Source organism: Sus scrofa, chromosome 9 (genome assembly GCF_000003025.6).
Source record: "Sus scrofa isolate TJ Tabasco breed Duroc chromosome 9, Sscrofa11.1, whole genome shotgun sequence".
Taxonomy (NCBI): Eukaryota; Metazoa; Chordata; class Mammalia; order Artiodactyla; family Suidae; genus Sus; species Sus scrofa.
The window spans coordinates 280,851-304,266 of NC_010451.4; the positions used below are offsets into that span (position 1 = coordinate 280,851).

General features: G+C 46.7%; 1 protein-coding gene across 1 annotated transcript in view; it reads left to right on the forward strand.

The window, feature by feature from the left end:
- The window catches only part of DENND5A (DENN domain containing 5A), an 88,963-nt gene that overhangs the window by 12,479 nt on the left and 53,068 nt on the right, over positions 1 to 23,416 (forward strand). The window contains 4 exon segments of the mRNA XM_021062252.1: positions 14,958 to 15,029; positions 16,185 to 16,294; positions 19,474 to 19,570; positions 19,573 to 20,127. Of these exon segments, the coding sequence (XP_020917911.1) occupies positions 14,958 to 15,029; positions 16,185 to 16,294; positions 19,474 to 19,570; positions 19,573 to 20,127 (834 nt within the window).

Genomic DNA, 23,416 nt, shown 5'->3' on the forward strand with positions numbered 1-23,416 from the left:
GTAGGTCACAGATGCGGCTCGAATCTGGTGTGCCTGTGGGTGTGGTGTAGGCTGGTGGCTACAGCTCTGATTAGACCCCTAGCCTGGGGAACCTCCATATGCTGTAGGTGCGACCCTTAAAGCAAAAAAAAAAAAAAAAAAAAAAAAAAAAAAATAAAACCATTATGTAGTACCTACCTCTAGGTCCGCTCAGTGATCGAAAAGCTAGTTTCAAACATTTATGAGATGGCGTTCCTGTCATGGATCAGGGGAAACGTATCCAGCTAGGAACCATGAGGTTGCGGGTTTGATTCCTGGCCTCGCTCAGTGGGTTAAGGATCCGTTGTTGCTGTGAGCTGTGGTGTAGGTCGTGGATGCAGCTCAGATCCCACATTGCTGTGGCTGTGGTGTAGGCCGGTGGCTACAGCTCCAACTCAGCCCCTAGCCTGGAACCCTTCATATGCCACGGGTGCAGGCCTAAAAAAGCAAAAGGATCAGGATTTTCTAGAGGTACTAGTAGTATGGTTATGTTAAAAGAAAAAAGATCTTATTTTTTAGATACATATCGAAATACTGTATATAAAATATGTCTGGATTTGCTTTAAGATAGTTTGCTGGAGTTCCCATCGTGGCGCAGTGGTTAGCGAATCCGACTAGGAACCATGAGGTTGCGGGTTCAGTCCCTGCCCTTGCTCAGTGGGTTAAGGATCTGGCGTTGCCGTGAGCTGTGGTGTAGGTTGCAGACGCGGCTCGGATCCTGTGTTGCTGTGGCTCTGGTGTAGGCCGGTGGCTACAGCTCTGATTAGACCCCTAGCCTGGGAACCTCCGTATGCCGCAGGAGCGGCCCAAAGAAATAGCAAAAAGCCAAAAAAAAAAAAAAAAAAAAAAAAAGATAGTTTGCTGTGGGATGTACAAGCATAAGTGAAACTGGGCAGGCATTGATATTTGTTGAAACTGGGTGACGCATACATGGAAATTCATTGTATTTTTCATAGTGAAACGTAAGAAAAAGCTTACATATTCGGCCCTTCTCCCCCGCGTTTATAAAATTATAACTGGAGTTTTAAAAATTTTCAAAGATCTGTTATTGGCAATTATAACTTCTGATTGCCTTGTAGTAATTAGAAATACAACTTGGGGCTAAGACAGGCATGGCTCACTTTATTGCAGTCTCATTATTGGGCTTCACAGACGTTGCATCTTTACAAAGTGGAGGTTTCTGTCAGCCCCGCACTGAGGTCTGTCAGCTCTTATTTTTCCAATAGTATTTGCTCACTTCATGTCTCTGTGTAACATTTTGGTAATTCAGTCAATGTTTCAGTATTTTCATTGTTATATTTTTATGGCTATCTGTGATTAGTGATTTTTTTTTTTTTTTTTTTTTTTTTGTCTTTTTAGGGCCATACCTGCGGCATATGGAGGGTCCCAGGCTAGGGGGCGAATCACAGCTTCTGGCCTTCGCCACAGCCACAGCCATGCCAGATCCGAGCCGCATCTGCGACCTACAGCACAGCTGACGGCTATGCCAGACCCTTAACCCACTGAGTGGGGCCAGGGATTGAACCCGAGTCGTCATCGATGCTAGTTAGGTTTGTTACTGCTAAGCCACAGTGGGAACTGCTGAAGTATTTTTTAATTAAGATGTGTACTTTTTTAAGACATAATGCTATTGCACACCTCGCTAGACGATGGTATAGTAGAAACATAACTTGTATATGCATTGAGAAGCCAGAAAATTTGTGTGACTCACTCTTGCTGTGTTGTGATTTTTTTTTTTTTCCCGGGGGTGGGGGCACACCCATGCCAAATGGAGGTTCCCAGGCTGATGGTTTAATCGGAGCTACAGCTGCCAGCCTACACCACAGCTCACAGCAACGCAGGATCCTCAACCCACCGGATCAGAAGTGAGACCAGGGATCAAACCCACAACCTCATGGTTCCTGAGGATTCGTTTCTGCTGCGCCATGACAGGAACTCCGAGGTGGTACTTGACTGCTCTCAACTCTGAAGTTCAAGAGACTCTCTCTAGTGCAGTGGTCGTGAAGAACATTGGGCGGGTCAGTGGAGGGGTTTCTCCTCCCGTTTTGCCGTGTGCCTGTTGGTGACATTACCTCTGAGCCAGTTTTTTTTCTTTCTTTCCTTTTTTTTTGGGGGGCAGTTTTCTTATCTGTAAAATCCCTCAGGGTTGTGATGAAGCTAATGAAATAACATACTATGTGAAAATGTTCTCAAGAGATTCCAGGTGGTATATACATTTTTTCTTTTTTTTCTTTCTTTTTATATCATCTTTTTGTCTGTCTAGGGCCACACCTGAGGCATATGGAGGTTCCCAGGCTAGGGGTCCAATCAGAGCTGTAGCTGCTGGTCTACACCACAGCCACAGCAACGCTGGATCCAAGCTGCATCTGCAGCCTACACCACAGCTCATGGCAACGCCAGATCCCTAACCCACTGAGCAAGGCCAGGGGTTGAACCCGCAACCTCAGGGTTCCTAGTCGGATTCATTTCTGCTGCGCCACGACGGGAACTCCTGTTTTTTCTTTGCTTAATTCAAGGTTTCTCATTTCATACCATGCAAAGAGAGGGGGAAGTGTGCGGGGTCGGATGTGGATAAAATGGGAGGTTTGGGTTCATGAAGCTGACCTTTGGTGGAGGAATGCTTTTAATTTTTTATTTTTTTTTTCTTTTGTCTTTTTAGGGCTGCACCTGCGGCATATGGAGGTTCCCAGGCTAGGGGTTGAGTTGGAGCTGTAGCCACCAGCCTATGCCATAGCCACAGCAACGCAGGATCCTTAACCCACTGAATGAGGCCAGGGATTGAACCTGAGACTTCATGGATACTAGTTAGATTTGTTTCTGCTGAGCCAAGAGGGGGACTCCCAATTTTCTGCGATTTGAAGAAGATACATAGATGAGTTCGACAGTGAGAGCTTTAAGGAAAGGATCTGTATTTTCTTCTTTGGAAATCTTTGCAAAAATATGGAGAATGGGCGTATTGGGTGAGCAGAAATCTAGGAAGGGGGAAATTGTTTTAAAATTTTCTTTGTGAAGAGCCCCTGCTTTCCTCACTTACGGTGATTTGGGAAGGAAGAGCAATGCTGACGCTAAGGCTAGAGTCTTGGTAGATTTTTCACTATAAGGTAGTATTGGGTGATGAATTTCACATTCTTTTCCTCCCAGGAGGCTTTTAGGAACAAGGCAGGGAGTGATGGCTGTTTTCATAGCCACATTACTCTCGATTAGCTATGCGAATCCCTTGTAGGTGATGCATTGGGACTCCTACAGTGGTTTTGGCTTTGAGTTAAAGTTTCATTCGTTTCAGTTTTCAAATACTGTGCTAATACTGTATAACTTTTAATAACATGTTTCTTTGGTTTAAAAGGAATACATGACATGGTAGTCTTCTAGTGTTCACCTTTAAATTGGTGCATAAAAATAGGAATTTTTTTCTAGTCTATGTCCTTGTACTTATTTAATAGTGTTAAGACATTTGTTATTGCAGTATAGAATTACTAATTTAGGAATTTAGCATTCTAAATCCTAGTTTAAGAAAATCTCTTTTTGATGTATAGATAGCCGACAGGCACATGAAAAAATGTTCAACATCAATAATTATTAGAAATATGCAAATAAAAACTACAGTGGGGGAAGTTCCCATGTGGCACAGCAGGTTAAGGATCCAGTGTTGCTGCTGCTGTGGCGTGGGTTTGATCCCTGGCCCAGGAACTTCCACATGCCAAGGGTGCGGCTGAAAGAGAAAACAACCCCAAACAAACAAAAACTACAATGAAGTATCACGCCAGTTAGAAAGGCCATCATCAGAAAGTCTATAAATAATAACTGCTAGAGAGGGTGTGGAGAAAAAGGAACCTTCTACACTGTTGATGGGAATGTAAATTGGTACAACCACTATGGAGAATAAGATGAAGGTTCCTAAAAAAACCAAAAGTAGTTACCATATGATCCTGTCATCCCACTCCTGGGCATATGTCTGGAGAAAACTCTAATTTGAAAAGACACTTGCAATCCAGTGTTCATAAGTGCTCTATTCACAACAGCCAAGACATGAAAACAACTTGAGTGTCCATGAACAGGAGAAGGGACAAAGAAGATGTGGTGTATATACACAGTGGAATATTACTTAGCCCTAAAAAAGAATGAAATAATGCCATTTGCAGCAACATGGATGGACCTACAGATTATCATTCTGTGTGAAGTTAGGTCAGGCAGAGAAAGACAAATAACATACATTATTGCTTATATATGGAATCCAAAAAAGTGATACAGGTGAATTTATTTACAAAACAAAAGTAGACTCCCAGACATGGAAAACAAACTTATGGTTACCAAAAGGGAAAGGGAGGAAGGGATAAATTGGGAATTTGGGATTAACAGATACACACTACTGTATATAAAACAGATAAACAACAAGCACCTACTGTAAAGCACAAGGGGTTATATTCAGAATCTTATAATAACCCATAATGGAAAAGAATATGAAAAAGAATATGTATTTATACACATATATATGTGGTATGTAGTATGTACAACTGAATCACTTCGTCGTATATCTGAAACATTGTAAATCAACTATACTTCAACTATGCTCACAAATATATTGTCAGCAAACCATCATTTTTGCAGTTTACGGGAAAGTTATGTCATAGGTACTTAAGAACATCCGTTTCTTTGCTTCTTTTAGTGTTTTTTTGTTTTTTGATTTAAATTTTTTTTTTTTTTTTTTTTGTCTTTTCTAGGGCTGCACCCACGGCATCTGGAGGTTCCCAGGCTAGGGGTCTAATCGGAGCTGTAGCCACCGGCCTATGCCAGAGCCACAGCAACGCCAGATCCGAACCACATCTTCGACCTGCACCACAGCTCACGCCAGTGCCAGATCCTTAACCCACTGAGCGAGGCCAGGGATCGAACCCACAACCTCATGGTTCCTAGTTGGATTCGTTAACCACTGAGCCATGACAGGAACTCCTGATTTAAATTTTTAACATGATTTTTCTTATATGCCATCTTATTTTTTTGTGGTGGGTATGATACAAATCACAGAATTAGTTGAAGGACCACTGTCTTCAGGATGTCTTCTGAAGTCACATTCACTAGGCTGCTGCTGCTGCTTCTTTTTTTCTGGCCTCGCCCATGGCATGCCGAAGTTCTCAGGCCGTAGCAGTGACAACGCCAACACTAGGCACCAGGGAACTCCCTCACTAGGCTTTTTGAGTGCTTTAACTGTGACTTTCTCTCCTTTTGTTTCTACACGATCATACCTAGTTAGGAAAACTGTGATAATCTTCATTCGTCTCCCTGTCACTTCTCTTTGAGATTCGCAGTATCTGAAAGATTGTTTTTGTGAATCTGATGTGGCTTGTCCCTTGGACGAGACCTGTAATGGGTAACAGTAAGCGGTGGCTTGTCGTCGTTTTTGGTTCACAGGTCGCTTTGAGAACCTGGTCCGCAGTGTGGATCCCAGCTCCGTCAGGCTGGGTCTTGGCTTGGCAGGCCTGTTGTAGAGCTAATACTTTTTCTCGGAGTCACCCTTCGCGATGCTCTCATGTGATAGGTCCAGTTTCCTACACCCTGTGTACATCCTTCTTGGTTAATCTTAGTTTTGGCAGAGCACCTTTTAAATTCGGCACTTTTGTTTTTTGTTTTTTTTTAAACAACTTTATTGAGATTTAATTTACGTACCATCAAGTCCATATTCCCCCCCTGCAGGCAGCTAGAAATCACCTTCCTCTTTCCTTCCTTTGCTTATTCTGGCTGTTTTGTTTAAATGGAATATAATTTTAAAAACCTCTTAAATAAACTTTGTAGAATAGATTTAAGTTTACAGAAGAGTTGTGAAGACAGTACTGGCAGTCCCTCTCTATCCCACACTCAGTTTCCCTGGTAGTAACACCTTACATTCCTGTGCTGCACTTGTCACGAATAGGAAGCCGATATTGACACATTATTTGTATTAGTTAAACTGTGGGTCTGTTTTCATCTGCTCTGCTGGGTCTTTGGAGAGCATTTTCCGTTTGGGGATCTGTTCCCTTCATTTCTGGGAAATTTTGTTGAATTATTTTATTGATAAGATATTCCCCTTTACTTTCTCTGTTCTCTCTTTATGGGCTTCTGTTATTTGGCTGTTAGACTTCCTGGACTGACTATACTTTACTCATATTTGCTTAGTTTTGTGTAACTCTCTTTCTGTTCCAGCATTCCATTCAGGGTGGCATATTGTAATTAGTTTATGTCTCCTTAGGTTCCTTTTAGCTGTAACAAAATCTCTCAGACTTTCTTCCTTTTTGATGACTTTGATGGTTTTGAAGAATATTGGTCAGCTGTTTTGTAGAATGTCCCACAGCTGGGATGGGTGTGATGTTTTTCTTCATGACCAGACTGGGGTTATGGTTTTTGAGAGGAAGCCTACAGAGGTAAAGTGCTGCTTTTGTCATATTATATCAAGAACAGATGGACACGCTCCACCTGCCTTCTTTATGTTACAGCAGGAGTCTGCACCTTTTCATTGCCAGCACCCACTCTTTCTCTTATTATCCATTGTGAAGAATCAACCTTCGGTTTCTTTGGGTTGGAGGAGGCCAGAAGGAGTGGGAGAGGTAGAGGGTGGGATGCAGTGGGGTCCAGCTGGCTCTCTTTTTAAAATTGAAATATAACTTCGTGTAACATAGCTGTGCCGTTTTAAAGTGCACACTTTCGTGGTTTTTAGTGTATTTACTGTGTTGTGCAACCACCGCTCTCTCAGTTCCAAAACATCTCCATCGTCTCCCACAGAAAATGCATACCTGTTAGCAGCTAATCCACTGGCAGGCACTTTCTGCCTCTATGAATATGCCTTTTCTAGACATTTCATATATGTGAAATTATACGACACGTGGCCTTTTGTGTCTGGCTTCTTTCTCTTAGCATAATGTTTTCAAGTTGCGTTTGTGTGGCAGCATGTAACAGTCCTTCATTTCTTTTTATAGCCAAATAATGTTCCATTGTGTAGTTACACAACCTTTTGTTTATCTGTTCATGAGCTGAGGCCAGCTGGTTCTTGGACTTTCAATCAGTCCTTCTGTTTTTAGCCCCATCTTAATCCCTGCTTCTGTAAGTATCTGACGTGACAAGTTCCTGGGCGTTTAGCAAGTTTGGTTTTATGTCAGCTTTCTTAAGTCTACTGTCATCAACCACCCTTCCGTCTGCTTTTCAGCTTCTAACGTTTTGTTGCTATTTCTCTCACTTTCATTTTGCAGGTTTGTGGCTCCCCAGCTATGCTACTGTTCCAGTGGGATTCTGGGGAGGGAGAACCAGCAGAGGGAGAACGAAGCCTGCACTAAGCCTGCCTTCAGGGCACAGTGTGAACGGTAGAACTTCCATGCTTAGGCTGACTCTAGGCCTAGCAATCGTTAAGTCATGGACCGATCAAGCTGGAAAACCTTTGCTGATCCTTAACTAGTTTCTTTGTCTTTACGGTCAGGAAAGTGAGACCCACAGACTCAGTAAATTGTTTAGGGTCTTACAGCTAGTAGCCAAGGTGGGACCTTGACTTTCTCTCCTGCCTTCTAGGCTTGTTGCTAACACTTAATTTAGGCTGATTATTTCAGAAATTGGTATTGCGTGTTCATGACAGCACTATTCACAATAGCCAAGACATGCAAGCAACCTAACCGTGCAGCAACAGGTGCGTGGATAGAGAGAATGTGGTGCATGTGTACAGTGGAATACCAGTCAGCCACAAAAAGAATGAAATAAAGCCATTTGCAGCAGCATGGATGGGTCTAGAGATTCTCATACTCTGTGAAATCAGACAAAGAAGGACAAACACCATAGATGTCACTTATGTGTGGAATCTAAAATAGGACACAAATGAACTTATTTATAAACCAGGAATAGACTCGCAGACAGAAAACCAATTTATGGTCACCAAAGGGGAAAGGGTGGGGGAGGGAACATTAGGAATTTCGGATTAGCAGATACCAACTACTGTATGTAAAATAAACAAGTCCTACTGTATAGCACAGGACACTCTGTTCATTATCTCTTAAACTGTAATGGGAGTTCCCGTAATGGCTCAGCGGAAACGAATCTGACTAGGATCCATGAGGACGCAGGTTCAGTCCCTGGCCTCGCTCAGTGGGTTAAGGATCTGGCATTGCTGTGAGCTGTGCTGTAGGTCGCAGATGTGGCTCGGATCTGGTGTTGCTGTGGCTGTGGCGTATGTAGGCTGGCAGTTAAAGCTCTGATCAGACCCCTACCCTGGGAACCTCCATATGCTGCCAGCGCACCCCCCCCCCCGCAAAAAAAAGAGAGGAAAAAAACGTAATGGTAAAGAGTATGAAAAAGAATGTTAAAAAAAAAAAATTGGTATTGAGCTGATCAAGGGGACCATTGTGCAGGTTTGGGCTCTGCTCCTTCTTACTCAGAGATTCCAGTCCAGTGCATTTGCCTAAACTGGGTTTTCGAAGGGCTTAGCTCCGGAGGAAAGTGCCTGGGTACACATAGAGCTTCTGGAAGCCCTCACTCTGCTTAGGAAAGTATGTGTATTTCCAACTCACAGGGCTCAGTTCCTTAGGCTGGTCTGAAAAACCGTGAATTTGACAGCGTGTCGCTTCCCTCACGAAACCGAGCAAGTTGCAGATCTAAGGTCAAGACATTGGCTCAACAGACAGGTGTCCTGCAGTGTCTTCAATGGCTGCCCGGCTGCCGAAGCTCTGTCTCGGCTGTGGCCTGGAGGTTTGGAGTAGTCCGATCTGGATAGGTTCTCAAACCTCGGTCTTGTTAAAACTGGGTGCCTGAGGCGTTCGGCCACCTGGGCCTGCTAGGTTCATGCGCTGGACGAAGCGCGGCGCCTGGAAGCTGTCAGGCAGCAGGCAGGGCGTCGGTAGAAGGGATGGCCATTTACACGAGGCTGAAGTTACCTGACACGTCGAGAGAGAGAAGTGGGAGGGACGGGGGGTCTGGGGTTAGTAGATGCAAACTGTTGCTTTGGGAGTGGATCAGCAGTGAGGTCCTGCTGTGCAGCACAGGGAACTCTACCCAGTCACCTGTGATGGACTGGGATGGAGGATAATGAGAGAAAAAGAAGGCATATGCATGTGTGACCAGGTCCCTTTGCTGTACAGAAAATTGACAGAACACTGTAAACCAACTACAATGGCAAAAATAAAAAATCATTAAAAAAAAGAAAGTGAACAAGTATGCCTCAGGGGAACACGTAATAGGTGGTTTTCATTGCTCTTTCATTGAAGGGCCTGGTAAACAGCTTTCCTGGGTTAGACGGTACCTTAGGAGAGACCCTGAGGCTTGTCCGCCGTGCTGGATGAAGGCCTGAGCACCTGACCCCTGAGTGCCCTGGGCCCGCAGTGACGTGGCCTGAAGGAGCCCTCGCCTTCTCCCTTCACGCTGCAGGAGCGGTCCCCGTACCTCCGTTCGATGGGCGCAGGAGATGAGAGCGAGAATGATGCATGCGGTGCAAGAGGGTTTTCTTTAGCTGCCCGAACTCTGCTTGCTCGTTTTCCTGTATTTTTGTAAAGCTGTCTCTAAAAAGCGCCGACTGTAGTGCAGTAGGCATCTAGAAGTCAGAGCGGTGTTGATCTAGAAGTTGGCGTCCCCTTCTCTTACTGGCCAGAGATGAGAAAAGACGAGCTCTGATTTGCACCAGGGTCCGGGGATTATCTGGAAGACAGGCGGAATTGAAATGCTGGGGCAGCACGTGGCTGAAAGTAAAACTCAAGCTGGTGTTTCAACATGTACCAAAAATTAAAGTGTGGCAGTTCCTGTCGCGGCTCAGTAGTGTCCATGAGGATGCGGGTTCAATCCCCTGCCTCGCTCAGTGAGTTTAGGATCCGGCATTGCTGTGAGCTGTGGTGTAGGTCGCAGACAGGGCTTGGATCCAGCGTTGCTGTGGCTGTGGCGTAGGCCGGCAGCTGTAGGTCGCATTCGACCCCTAGCCTGGGAACCTCCATATGCTGAGGGTGAGGCCCTAAAAAGCAAAAACAAAAAAAGAAAAAAACAAAACCGAAGAGTGAGTTGGTAGTAATACTGTTCTTATGGGCAGTTTCAGAAATGTTTGTGAAAGGAAAGATAGAGTGATGTCGTCTTTTTTTGCTTGTTTTTTTCTTTTTAGGGCTGCACTCAGCTAGGGGTCGAATCAGAGCTGATTCGTTGTGTACAGTAAGTTGTAGAGACTCTGGATTCTGTCACCTTCCTTCAAAGATCACTGAATCTTGTTTGCTTTCTTAAACCATTCTCCTGCAGTGAGCAGCAGCTTAAACCTCGGTTCAGTTCTTTTAGCCCTAACTCAGCTGTTTGGGATCTGTGGTTCAGGGGTTAGCCAGAGATTTGTGTAGAGTTTATATGCAATTAGGGGCACCCCCTTTTTGGCTCTCTCTTGAATTTCCCTCCCTCACTTCCCAGCTGTTGTGATGGCTTTAAAGTCAGTCCTCTGATTCCTCAAGCTAGCAAGATGATGAATTTTTTTTTTTTTTTTTTTTTTGTCTTTCTGCCTTTTCTAGGGCTGCTCCTGCGGCATATGGAGGTTCCCAGGCTAGGGGTCAAATCGGAGCTGAAGCCACCAGCCTATGTCACAGCCACAGCAACACTGGATCCGAGCTGCGTCTGTGACCTACACCACAGCTCACAGCAACACCAGATCCTTAATGCACCGAGCAAGGCCAGGGATCGAACCCACAACCTCATGGTTCCTAGTCGGATTCGTTAACTGCTGGGCCACGACGGGAACTCCAGATGATGAATCTTTTTTGTCTTTTGTCTTTTTGTCTTTTGTTGTTGCTATTTTTGGCCTCCCGGCATATGGAGTTCCAGGCTAGGGTCGAATCGGAGCTGTAGCACCGGCATACACCAGAGCCACAGCAACGCAGATCCGAGCCGCGTCTGCAACCTACACCACAGCTCACGCAACGCCGATCGTTAACCCACTGAGCAAGGCAGGGATCGAACCCGCAACCTCATGGTTCCTAGTCGGATTCGTTAACCACTGCGCCACGACGGGAACTCCAGATGATGAATCTTTAATCTGAATTTTAGCCACCTCTCATGGCACGGATGGGGACCTGCCCTGCCAAAAGCCGTATAAAGGGGTCGCTTGTCCACTGTTAACTTTTTCCAAGAATTGCCCCCGTATCCCCTTTCATTCTCAAGGACCTTCAGGTAGTTGTTTTTAGCATTGTGTCCAGAGTTGGTAATTTTCTGCAGGAGAGTGGTCTCGTAGGAGTTCCTCTGCCGTGTCTGAAAGCAGACCGTCCGTCACACAGGTGCAGCATGTCAACCGCTCTGTTGGCAGAGTCAGGGTGTTTTGTCTCCAGCTGCTGTTTCACAGATATTAACATCCTCCTCCCTGCCTCCTCCAAGGGACCAGATATAAAAATCTCCTTGGCTCTCTTTTTTTTAACTTCAAATTTTATGTAAAGCTCCTTTAGAGTATCCCAACTCTGATGACCAACATTGAAAATTTGAAATTTTCCTTTTACTTGGTGTATCTAATCTGAAATGTGTCCCGTAGACAACTTCCCAGGAAATGATAGTTCCTTTTATTTTGCTTGAATCTAAGCTAATGCTGTGTTCTGGAGAAGCTTTGTGTGGTTCAGCATAAACCAGCTTAAGATTTGACCGTATTGGATGTTTCTCATGTTGCTGTTTGGGGACCTATCTTTTCATAGCTGTTGTCCCATTTTAAAACTATCACTGTTTCCCACAGATGTAATACATTTTATAAATGTGCAACTTCAAGATTTTGGTGAACATTTTCTGATGACCTTACAGAGAACTTCAGACAGGAGTTTTAAGGATGTTATTATTTTTTTCTTTTATAACTTGTTCACCTGCATGTGTAAAACAATCAACATAGGCTTCTCATGGTAAGAAAGGAGAAAATAATGTCCTATATTGGGCCGTCATAAACCTGGAAAGCAATTACTTTTAGACTGTACATGCATTTTGATTTAGACTGTAAGAAAACCTGTCTTTTTAGGTTAACCTTTAAGTGGTCAAAATAATTTCTGTTCAAGTTAGGAGAGACATTTGGAGCTGTGGTTTTTAACTTTTTTGGGTCACGAGAGCCTTTGAGATCTGATGGAGATTGTGTTCTCCCCCCCAGAAAAATGCAAATGTCTTTATACAAAATTTTGAATCCTTTCAGGGAGTTTAGAGGTGCCTTTGAAGCTTCTCAGCATAAGCTTCCCTCATCCAGGGTTCTTCACATCAGGCTAGTACCAACAGGCTAACAGCAGGACAAGTGTCAGTTTGTTTCTGGCTCGGCCAAAGCAGAACAAGTCAACAAAGAACCTGTTAGAAGTCCTTGTAAGGCATGCAGGCTTCAAAAGAATCTGTCGTGATTTCAACTCTGCTTTCCAGGGGCAGATTCCTGAAGACAGACTGATACCTAGGGGACCGATTTTTAATTTGCTCTTAGAAATGGGCTTTAGTTCTGAGATCTAGATCTGCTGACAGTTGTGCTGGGCCCGTATTAGTTGTTGTTTCTGGGACAGTTGTGGTTGTGATGTCCTATTCCGGATATTGTTTGAATTTCCAAAGGCCTAAATGTTGAGCATCAAAGGGCCTGTGGTGCGTGTACAGGCTTCAGGAGGTAGTTTTTAGAGTCAGCGCCCTGGGTCTCTGCGGCTCATTCTCTAAAAACTCAGCCCTCAGTGAATGAAGAAGGATGGAGAGTTTTTAATAAAAAGGTCGTAGGTGTGTGATCTCCAACCTCTGCTACTCTCCTGACACCCTTCCTAGGGCGGCCGCGATGAACACGACCTGTTCTCGGGGCCCTGGCACCCCTTCGTGATGCGCTGCCTCTCCGCTCGTGGCGAAAACCCCGAGTCGCTCGCTGCTGCTTGCTGGTCCAGTCGAGCACGCAGAGGACTTTTTCTGCCTGGGACCCTGGGTTGTGCCTTTTCTAGCAAGATTTCCTTCCTCGGGTGTTAAGGAAGGAGCAGGGAGAGGATCGGGTGCTGGGGACGGGGAGCGGACCTGGGCTCCCTGTGGTTCGGGGCGCCCTCCTTTCTGTCTACACGGCAGGCAGTCTCCGTATGTTCGCCTCTGGCTCAGGGCCCTTTCAAACTCTCCCCTTAAATAGCCCCGTTTCATGCTCTGAATCTCTTCACGTCTGAGAGGGACCTTGGGACGTCGGCTCCTCTGCAGCCTTACCTCGGGGCCCTGGCTCGGGGCCCTGACTCGGGGTCGGTCCGCGCATCGGGCGGTTTTTACCCGGGGGCTTTCCAGCCTGCCTGGGAAGACCTGAGCAAACTGACGCAAGCAGCTTAGAGGCAGGAATAGGTATCTTTTCTCAGAACTGGATGTGGTTTAAACACGCTTTCCGAGAATGGCCGACTCTAGACAAGATCTCGTGTCAGCGGCTTGCTGCTGAGCCGCTGCCCGGTGGGCGAGGCTTGCCGTCGGGGGCCGCGCTGTGCGGGTGCCCGTCGGAGCCCTGGCACGGGCTCTCCACAGCCGCGGGGCTGCATCGCTGCCGAGATTACCAGCCGCCTGCTGATTTCGCCTGTCTTCTTTAGTGAAGACTATCGGATGTATTTCGAGAGGTGAAATTTGCTGGAAAAGAGTTGCAAAAAATCAGTTTGGAAGAAGGAATCGGAAGCGAGAGGAATTGAGATGGTGAAACTCGCTTTACTAACAGAAGGGCGGTTGGATCTTGCTGGGCATTGGAAATTGTGAGTGAGTGGGCTTCTGCTGCTGAAGGAAAACCTGAGAGAAAATGAAAGCGAAAGTTTTCATTAGAAAAGCAGTAACTTTCTGACGGGTCAGTGTTAGTTTCTGGAACACGTTCCTCAGAGTTGGTAATAAACTCCTTTCTGGAGACTCTTGAGATGCCACCGGGCGATTCCGAGTGAAGCGTCACCTGACGTGAGGTTTATCCCAGCCCCGGGTTGGTGCGGGTCGCACCTTCCTTAACGACCCCCAGCCCGTTTAGGTTCCAAGCCAACTTAGAAAAACTCGAGTTGGCACAGAATTTATCCGATGCGCAGCACGCGTGGACAGGGCCCTGTGCGCGGGCTCGGAGTGGTTGGAGCTCGTGGGCTGGCGCCTCCCAGACGAGGGCCCCCGGGGGGCTGTTGTTGTGTGTGTGTGTGTGTGTGTGTGTGTGTGTGTGTTTTTCATACCATTTCTTGGGCCGCTCCTGTGGCATGTGGAGATCCCCAGGCTAGGGGTCGAGTCGGAGCTGGAGCCACCAGCCTACACCACAGCCACAGCAACGGGGGATCCGAGCCATGTCTGCAACCTACACCACCGCCCACGGCAACACTGGATCCTTAATCCACTGAGCAAGGCCAGGGATCGAACCTGCAACCTCATGGTTCCTAGTCTCTTCCTTAACCACTGCGCCACGATGGGAACTCCTGTGTGTGTTCTTTCTCCTGTACGTTGGCGGTGTGATGGCTGAGGACAGGCGTTTCATCCGGTTCTTCGTGATCCTGCGGTCCCTCAGGCCCTTGTGTGACCTGCTCACTCGTGCGAATGGAAAGAATTCAACGGCGTTGCCCTTTTTCACGTTGCCCACGTTTTCCCATAATTCCTACGAAGTTTATTTGTTTGAAATATTTAGGTGCATTTAATTTGTCTCCTTCTGCCTAATTCCTGAGAAAAAGCAGTGTTTGGGGTGGTGTAGTTTTGGGTAAAGTGCTAGTGACTATATAGTAATTTAGTATCTGTTGAGCTTTTCATCCCGTTATACTACAGTGGAATGTTTTTCGAACTGTGAATCATGACAGTTAGAAGGTTTGCAGTTAGCATTTTGGGTTTTAATGAGATAGAGATTATGCAAAGACATCCTGTTTCGTAAAGGTGAGTATTTCCTTTGTGAAATTGTTTAAATTTATATATACATGTCGTGTGTGTTTATTGCTTCATGATGTAAATTCGTTTCTTGCTGGAGCAATAGTCAAAACAGTTTGAACGACACTGCTTTATTGTAATACTGTGTTATTTCATTTGTCATGTAGCGTTATGCCAGTACATACAGGCTTCTAAAGCCAGGGATGGTGCCAGGCCTTTCACTTCCAGTACAGCTGAAGGTAAAAACAAAGTTGAGGCTCCCAAAGCTTTCTGGGGGCTCTCGTTTAAGTCTCTCCAGTGGCACTTTGCACCTTAACCTTCTAACTTTTTATGCCTTTTTACCAATAGATTTTTCATATTTGTATTCTTCTAGGTGGTGGGTTCTTTGATTTTTCCTCTTTTCACTTCAGTGTTCTTATTTCAGTATATGCTAAAGTTTTTTAGGGAGGGGAAGGGGGAAACAAAGGAGAATTTCAGAAATTTCAAGTTTTTTTTTTTTTTTTTTTTTTTTTATGGTTGTACCTGTGGCATATGGAAGTTCCCAGGCTGGGGGTTGAATCAGAGCTGCAGCTACCAGCCTACATCACAGCCAGAGCCAGAGCCACGCCACAGCCATGCCATAGCCACAGCCATGCCGCAGCCACGCCGCAGCCACGTCATAGCCACAGCCACGCCACAGCTACAGCCACACCACAGCCATGCCATAGCCACAGCCACACCGCAGCCATGCCGCAGCCAGAGCTGAGTCGTATGACTTACACCTCAGCATTAGGCAACTCTGGATACTTAACCTATTGAGTGAGGCCAGGGATCGAACCTGCATCTTTGTGGAGACTGTGTTGGGTTCGTAACCCATTGATCCACAATGGGAACTTCTCCAGATGATTCTGAGTTGAGAAAATAGCTCTTTAGATTTACCTTGAAATCTACGTTCCTAATGTTACTGAATTTTTTAGTCCCTTTGTATTTTTTTCAGACATCATAGAAATGCATACTTTATTCTGAATTTAAAATAATTTATGCTTCTATGATGTTATCAGTTGACTTTAAACAAACTAAATGTGGCTTTTGGGGGAAAAAAGATACAATTCTTTATCTTTCCTTGTGTTTTCTCCCCTCTTCCCTGAAGAAGATTAACTATTGGGTTTGTAGTAATAATTTCAGTTTAAAGAGGCCAAGTAGCTAGCTGGCAGTATCCATCATTAACCATGCTAAACTGTTTCAGCTTCTTTACTGACCTGATAACCGTTGTGCTTTTCCTCTTCTTAGATGGTTGTGTACTAACCCTTTGCCTTCGTTTCTGTACCTTGCGGGACAGCCAAGCTTAGACAGTCATAACCCTGCGATTTCAAGGGACTTTGTGGAGATGATTTGCTTTATTCTTTTTGTTGCAGGAGAAAATTTTGAGCAGACACCGTTGAGACGAACATTCAAGTCTAAGGTCCTTGCCCGGTATCCTGAGAACGTAGACTGGAATCCCTTTGACCAAGATGCAGTGGGAATGGTTAGTATTCGTTAGATACAAGTGTGAGATAATTTATATAGTAACTTACAGTGGGATTGTGAGTTCAGACTAGGGTAGCAGTGGTTCCACCAAATATCAGTAACCCTTGAAGAAGGGGTTATGTGCATATTGTTCATGATTCTGCTTTTTTTTTTTTTTTTTTTAATGGCTGCACTTGCCGCATATGGAATTTCCTGAGCAAGGGGTTGAATCCAAGCTGTGGCTGTGACTCAGGCTACAGTTGCATCAGTGCCAGATCCTTTAACTGATTGTGCCAGGCTGAGGATTGAACCAGCACCTCCACAGGGAGCCGAGGTGCTGCTGTTGGATTCGTAACCCACGGCACCATGGTGGGGACTCTGATTCTGCATTTTGATCACTATATCGGATATTCCAAAATCACAACGTGTTTCTTTGAGGCAATCAAATACGTAGTTTTGGGTCAGTGAACCTTTTTTTTTTCAGTGAGATTGAGCTATTGGCTGCTTATAGCATTGATATTACATGATATAAAGCAGTTTTCTCTGGAGTTTCCACTATGGCACAGTGGGTTAAGGATCTGGTGTTGTCTCTGAGGTGGCGTGGGTTTGATCCCCAGCCCAGTGTAGTGGGTTAAGGATCCAGTGTTACTGCATCTGTGGCATAGGTCACAGCTGTGGCTTGGATTTAGTCCCTGGCCCAGGGGTGTTGTGGTTTGGCCAAAAAAGGAAAAAACAGTTTTCTCCTAATCTGTGTTGTATAGGAGTTCCCTGGTGGCTCAGCAGGTTAAGGATCTGGGGTTATCACTGCTATGGCTCAGGTTCGATCCCTGGCCTGGGAACTTCTGCATGCCAAAAAGAAGAGGTACATGGAACACATTTAAGTAATATGGCAGAAATTGGTATTTTTGTTTTATTATAATTCTAATCTTTTTTTTTTTTTTTTTTTTTTTTGCTTTTCAGGGCTGCATCCATGGCATATGGAGGCTAGGGGTTTGAATTTGAGCTACAACTGTTGGCCTATGCCACAGCCACAGCAACACAGGATCCAAGCCCCCTCTGCGACCTACACCACAGCTTGCAACCCACTGAGCGAGGCCAGGGATCGAACCTGCAACCTTATGGTTCCTAGTCCGATTCGTTTCTGCTGCACCACTACGGGAGCTCCCTAGGGCAGCATTTTAAATCTATAGAAGAATGCTGCCATGACTAAGCTAACTTGTATTGAGTATTCACTTGGTACTAGGTACTGTGATGAGTACCTTACATGAATTCACTCGTCTAATCCCCCACAGTACCCCGGATGTAGACAGCACTAAGTAAACATACGTAGGAGGTCCTCTTGTGGCCCAGCAGGTTAAGAATCTGACTAGTGTCCATGAGGCCGAAGGTTCAGTCCCTGGCCTTGCTCAGTGGGTTAAGGATCCCCTGTTGCCAACAAACCGTGGTGTAGGTCTAAGATGCGGCTCAGATCCTGCGTCGCTGTGGCTGTGGTGCAGGCCGGCAGCTGCAGCTCCAATTTGACCCCTAGCCTGGGGACCTCCATATGCCTCATGTGCGGCCCTAAAAAGAAAAAAATAAACCCACACAGGCACAGACACACAATACTTAACAGCCGAGGAGACTCAGATCCAGACGGGCTGAGTAACGGGCTCAGGGCCCCCTGGCTGAGGAGCAGCTGAGCTTCACAAACACCGTCGTCTCGTCCCAGAACTGTGCTCCCAGCCACGTTTAGTAACTTTTCGAGGATGGTCTTGTTTGATGCCCGAGGGAACCTTGTGAAGCAGACACAGCGAACCGTGTTGTCCTCACTTCGCAACGAGGACACCGAGTCTTAGCCCCAAGTTTTTTGACGCCTCGTCTGGCGCTTATTTCCTTTCGGCAAAGCCCAGAAACCCTTCGGCTTTGAGAAGTCACGCTCAAGGCTCACGGATGTACCGTACTGTGCTGTTCAGCCGGCCTCCGGGCAGTCCGTGTGTGGAGCTCGGTGTGTGTGAGAGCGGGAAGTGGGGACTGATTGATTCAGGTCGGTTGGATGAGCGGTCCACGTTTCTCTATATAACCCAGCTGAATTAGAGTGAAAACGGATTCTTTATCCTGATTATGTCATTTCCTTGCTTTATATGAAATCAACACCCCCTTTCTTTTCCTATGAAAAGAGGTTTTATTGATGACAGAAACTTGTGAGCTGATGGAGTCAAAAGCTTTATTTTTAGGTATGAAGTTGCATCTGTCTGGTTTTAGATATATTTCTAGCATCAGTTCCTAATACATGCTGTCATGCTTAACCACCTGCCAAAACTCTTTAGTTCTTTTACCTCCTTTGTGCATTTTCTTTTTTCTTTTCCTTTTTTTAAGGGCCATACCTGCAGCACATGGAAGTTCCCAGGCTAAGGGCTGAATTGGAGCTCCAGCTGCTGGCCCACACCACAGCAAAGCCAGATCCGAGCCACGTCTGCAACCTACACCACAGCTCACAGCAATGCCACATCCTTAACCTGCTGAGCCAGGCTGGGAATAGAACCCGAAACCTCATGGATCCTGGTCAGATTTGGTAACTGCCGAGCCATGAAGGGAACTCCCTTTGTGCATTTTCTTTGTGCCTCGGAAATGCCCTTCTTTTTCTTGTCTACCTGGTGAATTCTAGGAAAGCTTATCTCTGAAGCCTCTTCTGATGTCCCAGACTGTGTTGCTCATTCTGTGTTCCTCAGGCATTTTATGTACATTTGTTGGAGCCTCGATAAATGCATCGTGGTTTTAGTTACTTGTGTGTCTTGGCATGGGCGTTCTTTTCTTTTCTTTTCTTTTTCTTTTTGTCTTTCTGTCGATTCTAGGACTGCACCCGAGGTGTATGGAGGTTCCCAGGCTAGGTCCAAGCTGAGCTGGAGCCGCTGGCCTACACCACAGCCACAGCCATGCCAGATCTGAGCTGCGTCTGCGACCTACGCCACAGCCCATGGCAACCCACTGAGCGAGGCCAGGGATCGAACCCGCAACCTCATGGCTCCTAGTGGATTCGCTAACCACTGCGCCACGACAGGAACTCCGCCTGGGCGTTCTTTAGGGCTGATTTTTGCTGTGTTGGTCTTGATGTTCCAAAGCCCCGGCACAGTAGGTGCTCGTTCAGTGAACGGGTTGTGCTGGGGTTCGGAGAGAAGGGTCGGGGGAGCGTCTCGCCACTTGTGCCCCCTTGTCTTGCAGCTGTGCATGCCCAAAGGGCTGGCGTTCAAGACCCAGGCCGACCCCAGGGAGCCTCAGTTTCACGCCTTCATCATCACAAGGGAGGACGGCTCGCGGACCTTGGCTTTGCCCTCACGTTTTACGAGGAGGTGACGAGCAAGCAGATCTGCAGCGCGATGCAGACGCTCTACCACATGCACAATGCCGAGTATGACGTCTTCCACGCGCCCCCGGATGGCCAGGACCACAGTGGCCTGCGGGACGGCGGGGGCGCTCCTGGGACCAAGCTGCAGCGCCTCAACTCCTACGACATCAGCCGGGACACGCTCTACGTCTCCAAGTGCATCTGCCTCATCACGCCCATGGCCTTCATGAAGGCGTGTCGCAGCGTCCTGGAGCAGCTGCACCGGGCGGTCACGTCGCCCCAGCCGCCCCCGCTGCCCCTGGAGAGCTACATATACAACGTCCTCTACGAGGTGCCGCTCCCGCCCCCCGGCCGCTCCTTGAAGTTTTCCGGGGTCTACGCGCCCATCGTCTGCCAGAGACCGAGCACCAGCGAGCTGCCCCTGTTCGACTTTCCTGTCAGAGAGGTCTTCGAGCTGCTGGGGGTGGAGAACGTGTTTCAGCTCTTCACTTGCGCCCTGCTGGAGTTTCAGATCCTGCTCTACTCGCAGCGTAAGTCCCGGGGCGCGCGTAGGGCCCGCTTCTGCCCGAAGCGGCCCGGTGGTGAGGCTCAGGGCTGCCGCAGGCGGGGCAGCTCCTGGTTCTCTCGCGGGCAGGTGCCGGGCCGCAGGCTGAAGCAACGGGAGAGCCTGCCGTCGGCGATGGGCTCTCCGCATGGCCTCCTGCCACGTGCGCCGGTCTGGGAGGGACCTGCCTCCTGACGGCTCTTCTGATCGATGCTCTGGGAGGAGGCAGGAGCTGATGGCCGCTGGGACACAGACGTCCCATCACCTCTGCTTGTCGTTCTGCAGGGTTATTCGGGCTCCTTCTCAGGCTGACGATAGTGGTCGTTTTTCGTGTATTGGAAAAAATTACATTTGAGAAGATGAGGATGTTTTGCTTTTTTTCTGTCGTTTGTTATAATTGAGTTTTTTTTTTTTTTTTTTTTTTTTGCCTTTTTAGCTATTTCTTGGGCCGCTCCCACGGCATATGGAGGTTCCCAGGCGAGGGGTCGAATCGGAGCTGTAGCCCCCGGCCTGCGCCAGAGCCACAGCAATGCGGGATCTGAGCCTCGTCTGCAACCGACGCCACAGCTCATGGCAACGCCGGATCGTTAACCCACTGAGCAAGGGCAGGGACCGAACCCGCCACCTCAAGTTCCTAGTTGGATTCGTTAACCACTGCGCCACCACGGGAACTCCCCTGAGTTGTTTTTATACATGAAGGTTAGGCGATTGTGAGCAGCAGATTTGAACAAAACAGTGAAGCAGAGCAGAAGGAAACAAAGGTTTATTAAATGAGCTGAATAAGTACCTAGAATTCGTTCAGGACATATCTACTGAGAGTCTGCTGTCTGTTAGGAGTCATTTTGGGGGCTAGAGATTCAGTGGCGGACAAACATAGATAAAAATCTCTGCCGTAATAGAACTTGTATTTCAGTGGGGAAAGAGGTGATTCCATAAATAAATAAAATATTTAGGATATAAGGTGGCAACACGGTCTGTGGAGAGAAATAATACACGGAAGAGCATAGTACTGGGGGAAGGGAAATTCCAACTTTTAATTAGGTTAGGTCTTTCCTTTTTTTTTCAAACTTTTTAACTGTCAATTCAAGGCGTCATGGTAGACATATGTTTTTTTTGTTTTGTTTTGTTTTGTTTTATTTTTGTCTTTTTGCTATTTCTTGGGCCGCTCCCACAGCATGTGGAGGTTCCTCGGCTAGGGGTCTAATCGGAGCTGTAGCCACCGGCCTATGCCAGAGCCACAGCAACGTGGGATCCGAGCTGTGTCTGCAACCTACACCACAGCTCACGGCAACGCCAGATCCTTAACCCACTGAGCAAGGGCAGGGACCGAACCCGCAAGCTCATGGTTCCCAGTCGGTTTTGTTAACCACTGCGCCACGACGGGAACTCCTTTTTTTTTTTAAGGGTTGAACGTGTGTCATATGGAAGTTCCCAGGCTAGGGGTCTAATCGGAACTGCACCTGCTGGCCTACGCCACAGCCACCGCCACCCCAGATCTGAGCCACGTCTGTGACCACAGCTCATGGCAATGCTGGACCCTTAACCCACTGAGCGAGGCCAGGGATTGAACCTGCATCTTCATGGATGCCATTGGAATTTGTTACTGCTGAGCCACAGCAGGAACTCCAGGTTAGGCCTTTCTGAGTGACGCATGTTAATGTCTGCAGGAAATGTATGCCAGGCCAAGGGTGCAGGAAGCCAGAAGGTTCTAGGCAGCAGGTTGCTTGGTGCGCTAAAGAGCAATGAGGGATCCGGGGTGGGGTGGGTGCCATGCAGGGGGTCCCAGAGCCCACAGGCTAGTAGGTAGGGGGTGGGGGGAGAGGGGGTGCCGGCAGGGGGTCCCAGAGCCCCCAGGTCAGGTTGTGCAGAGAGCACTGTAGACCACTGTAGACTGCTACTCCGAGGTGCGTCGTCGTGAGGTCTTCAGAGTGTTGAATTTTTTGTTTTGTAACAGTCCCCAGCTTGTAGAGAGTTGTAAGAAGTGGTCAAAGAACTCGTGTTCGCGCTCCTGCAGTTCCGCCCCGTTCACGTTTGGCCTGCAGTGTTGTTGCGCCCTCTGTGTCTCAGTGTGTGTGGGCACATAACCGAATCATTGAGAGTCGTGCTCCTGTCTCTACCTCAGCTTTTACTTCGTAAGAACATTTTCTTTTCACACAACCGTAGTATGATTAATAGACGGAGGAAGTCTAACACTGATAAAGTGATAGTATTCCGATTTCAGCCGTATCTAATAAGCTCCACCAGGACAGATTTTTTTTAAGATCGAGGGACAGTTGAGGTGCAGAGTTCTATACGTTTCAGGTTGCAGCATGGCGACTCCCACTTCTTAAAGGTCGTATTCCATGTGTAGTCGTTCTAGAATACTGGCTCCATTCCCTGCGTTGCACAGTCCATCTCTGTGACTTCTTTATTCTCACATGGTTTGTGCCTCTTAATCCCCAGCCCTGTCCTGGCCCTCGCTCCTTCCCACTCCTCCTTGGTAACCGCTAGTTTGTTCTCTTTATCTGTGAATCCGCTTCTTTTTTGTTGTAATCCCTAGTTTGTTTTGCTTTTGAGATTCCACATACAAGTGAATGACAAGTTAAAAAACAATTCCTGGTCCTGGATCTAGTCCTGTAGAGGTACTAAATGCATTGCTTTTAGTAGTTAATACCTTGTGTCTCTCCTGACTGGTGTTTTTGAAGCTCCCAGGCAAGGTGTCTTGTAGGGTGTCCTTCAGTTTGGGTCTGTCTGATGTTTCCTCGTGATTAGATTCAGGTGATAACTTTTTGGCTGGAGTATCACAGAAATGACATTTCGGTTGTCTCAGCGTATGGTGTGAAAAGGAACATAATGTCTGTTTTTATCGTCATGGGGGCCACACGAAATTCCATTTTTGGTAAAATGTTAATTTGATCGCTTGGTTGAAATGACGTCTGTTGAGTTTCTTAACTGGAAAGTTAGCATTTTTACCCTTTGCTATCATGAAGTAATGTGCGAGGAGATACTTTGAAACTCTAGAAATACACTGTTCCTCTTGAAAGTTTTGCTTAATAGATTTAACATCCAATAATGACTCTAGTCTGAATCCGCAATCCTGTGATGGTTGCATTCTACTGTGAGTAAGGACGGTACATTCTCCCTTGTGTAGTTATTGTTGTGTGGACTCAGAGATTCTTATTTTACTTATATGTTATTTAGCCCATTACCCGAATTAATTGTTTTGATGCTAAAATTGTCCCAAATTTGGTGCACAGGCAAATTCTGAATAATGGCAATGTCTGAGTAAATGTTTG